Here is a 2,705-nt window from a genome sequence, read left to right on the forward strand (position 1 = left end):
TGCTTCTCCCTCTCCCACTCTCTCCTGCTTGTGCTCGTTTGCTCTCTGATAAATAAAATCTTTAAAAAAATAATAAAGATGGGGACGGTCTAAATATTGGAAGGCTGAGGGGAAGAAACCATCAAGAGGGAGCTGGAGGATGCTTTGAGTGAGGGCAGGTGATGATGAGGGGATGATGGCAGGATTCAGGGCACTGTGTAACCAACCTAGAGGAGGGTGGCAGGGGAGATTGAAGAGGAACTGGTGGGAACACATTCTGTCAGTTTCAGAGCAGAGGATCCCACTAGGAAGGGATAAGCTTTTTGGAGGAAAGAATAACTACAGACAATAGACATATAGAAAGAATAGCTACAGACACAACCACAAAGATACTGGTGTCTCTACTGGCCTGACCAGTACATATGATCAAGTTCTGGGAGCATGTCATGAATCACACTGAAAAATGTAGTGGGAAATTTTGTGGTGTCAACCCTCAGCTGCTATGCCTTCTCTATATTTTCCCAAGTCATTAATTCCTTCAAGACACTGATACATTAATGGGGACCTAAGAAAGGGGCGGGGAGGGGGGGACTGAATTCCAGTTATTCGTATCTGTAATTTCTTGATTATAAGGGAGTTGAAGCCAGGAATGACAAATTACTCAACCTAGAATAAGGCACATAACCTTAAAATATAGCTAAATAGGTGCTTTATAGATGAGGAAAGAACAAAAGTTAGAAAAGGAGGGAGGGAGGAAGGAATGGAGGGAGGAAGGGACAGAAAGGAGGAAAAAGAAATTTGATCAGAGACGTTAAGGGAGATGTGGGTGGGGGCAGGACTTGGCCCGCATCACAGGGAGATAAGTGGTGTCACAGAAGGAAGTTACCTAGGGTTCACCTGGGTGATGGGGGCAGGCTACATCTGGGGAATTATATCTAAGTTTACTATTGCCCAAGGCTAAGTTCTTGATTTACTTTGTTGACCTACTGGGAACTCAGTTCTTTAATAGTAGTGGAGGTGGGGGAGGGAAGGAAGACAACCTTCAATGGGGAAACTATAAAGAAAAAGACAAAGAAGTCACTCCTTTTACTGGCTGTACTCTGTCTACCCCATGAAGCTACTAACATAGTCTGAGTCATTTCCTTAGTAGCTGCACTCTCCTCTGCCCTTAGAAAGAGGAAGTTGAAAGTCTAATACTTGACATTAGGCCACCGATTTAAAATGAAAGAATTCCTTTCATTCTCAAGGCCCAAAAAGTACTTAAATGGCAAAACCAGGTTTAACATGGGTATTTTATCCCCATCCCTATGACACACCGTTCTCCTTTTACCAGATATATAAAAGCTAAGGATAAATTGCATCCATCATCCAGACTCAAGACATGGCGGGGAGCACTATTTAAATGTATTAAAAAGTCATGCATCTCACATCCCATGCCTTACGCATGGTGTTGGGCAGTTAACAGGTCCTCCATATCTTACAGGAGCAATACCCTCATTTTACATATCAGAAGCTCGAGGATCAGATTTCTTTAGCTTGACCTTGGTAGACAGCTAGCAAAGGGTGAAGTCCAGACAAAATTAACCCCCTATCTACCTACCGGCTTATCAAAGATTTTCGTAATAAGACCAAAACTTCAAGCCCACGGCTCCTCTCATTTCCTAGTAACCATCCCATAAAATGAAAATTTAAGAAGTTGCCAGACCAGAGGGGGTTGAAAGTACAGAGTGCAGCGGAGGAGGAGTTACCATCTTGAACACAGCTAGCTTAATACACAACCTTTCCGTTTCGCTAAAGTTCAAGCCACAAGGCCACAGTTCGCTCTGGGCGAGCAGACACGCGCGCACCCTACGCATGCGCTCAGACGGAACCCGCCCGCCCCTTTCGCCGGACCTCTTCAGCCAAGTCACCAATTAGCCCTCTAAATGCCCGCCCTCAAGGCTAAACCCCTGGCCAATCGCGAGGCAGGAACCATCAGGAACCTCACTTATTTAGCATACACCCTCCTCTCTCTGTCCCAAGGCCCCGCCCCATCTGAGGCAGGGATTGTCGCCTAAGCGCTTCGTTCTGACACCTGATTGGCTCCTCTGGCAGCTCCGCCTCCGTCTCCTCCCGCAGCCCTCCCCTTTGCGCTCCCACAGCGGCGGGCGGAGTTAAGTACGCACGCGCGGGCGCTGCCTCTCTCTTCTGGTGGCCCGCCCTCCCTCCTCCCCCTCCCTCCCCTCCCCACCCCCTCTCCCTTCCTCTCCGGGCCTGCGCGCGCGTGTCTTCCTCCTGCACGCGCCGCCGCTAGCCAAGCACTCTCGCCGGAGCCGCTGGCCCGCGCGTTCCTTTTCCCCTCCGGCTGCGGAGCGAGCGGGATCCTGCACCGCGGGCTCGGCAGCAGCGGCAGCCCCGGCGGCTTCGAGCGGCGGCACCGGCTCGCGATCCCCTAGGCGGACCGTACCACCGCCCGCCAGCACGCGGGGGGAGCCGCCCGCCCCGCCGCACACGCCTCGGCGACCCCGCGGGGCTGAGGCGTCACCGCGCCCGGGAGCGTGAGCGCAGAGCCGGCCTCGACCCCGAGCTCTGAGCCCCGCGGGCCGCGCCCGCCGCCGGCCCCACCCATCCAGGCCGAGGAGGCTGCGGCCATGGCCGAGACGGAGGAGCGGAGCCTAGACAACTTCTTCGCCAAGAGGGACAAGAAGAAGAAAAAGGAGCGGAGCAGCCGGGCGGCGAGTGCCGCG

At 52.6% G+C, this 2,705-nt stretch overlaps 1 protein-coding gene across 1 annotated transcript in view; it reads left to right on the top strand.

Annotated features, from left to right (window-relative positions):
- Positions 1-2,202: 2,202 nt before the first annotated feature.
- Positions 2,203-2,705, top strand: part of CDV3 (CDV3 homolog) — a 15,780-nt gene continuing 15,277 nt past the window's right edge. The window contains 1 exon segment of the mRNA XM_059390940.1: positions 2,203-2,700. Within this exon segment, the coding sequence (XP_059246923.1) occupies positions 2,610-2,700 (91 nt within the window). The 5' untranslated portion in view covers positions 2,203-2,609.

The sequence above is a fragment of the Mustela nigripes genome, chromosome 2 (assembly GCF_022355385.1).
Source record: "Mustela nigripes isolate SB6536 chromosome 2, MUSNIG.SB6536, whole genome shotgun sequence".
NCBI lineage: Eukaryota > Metazoa > Chordata > Mammalia > Carnivora > Mustelidae > Mustela > Mustela nigripes.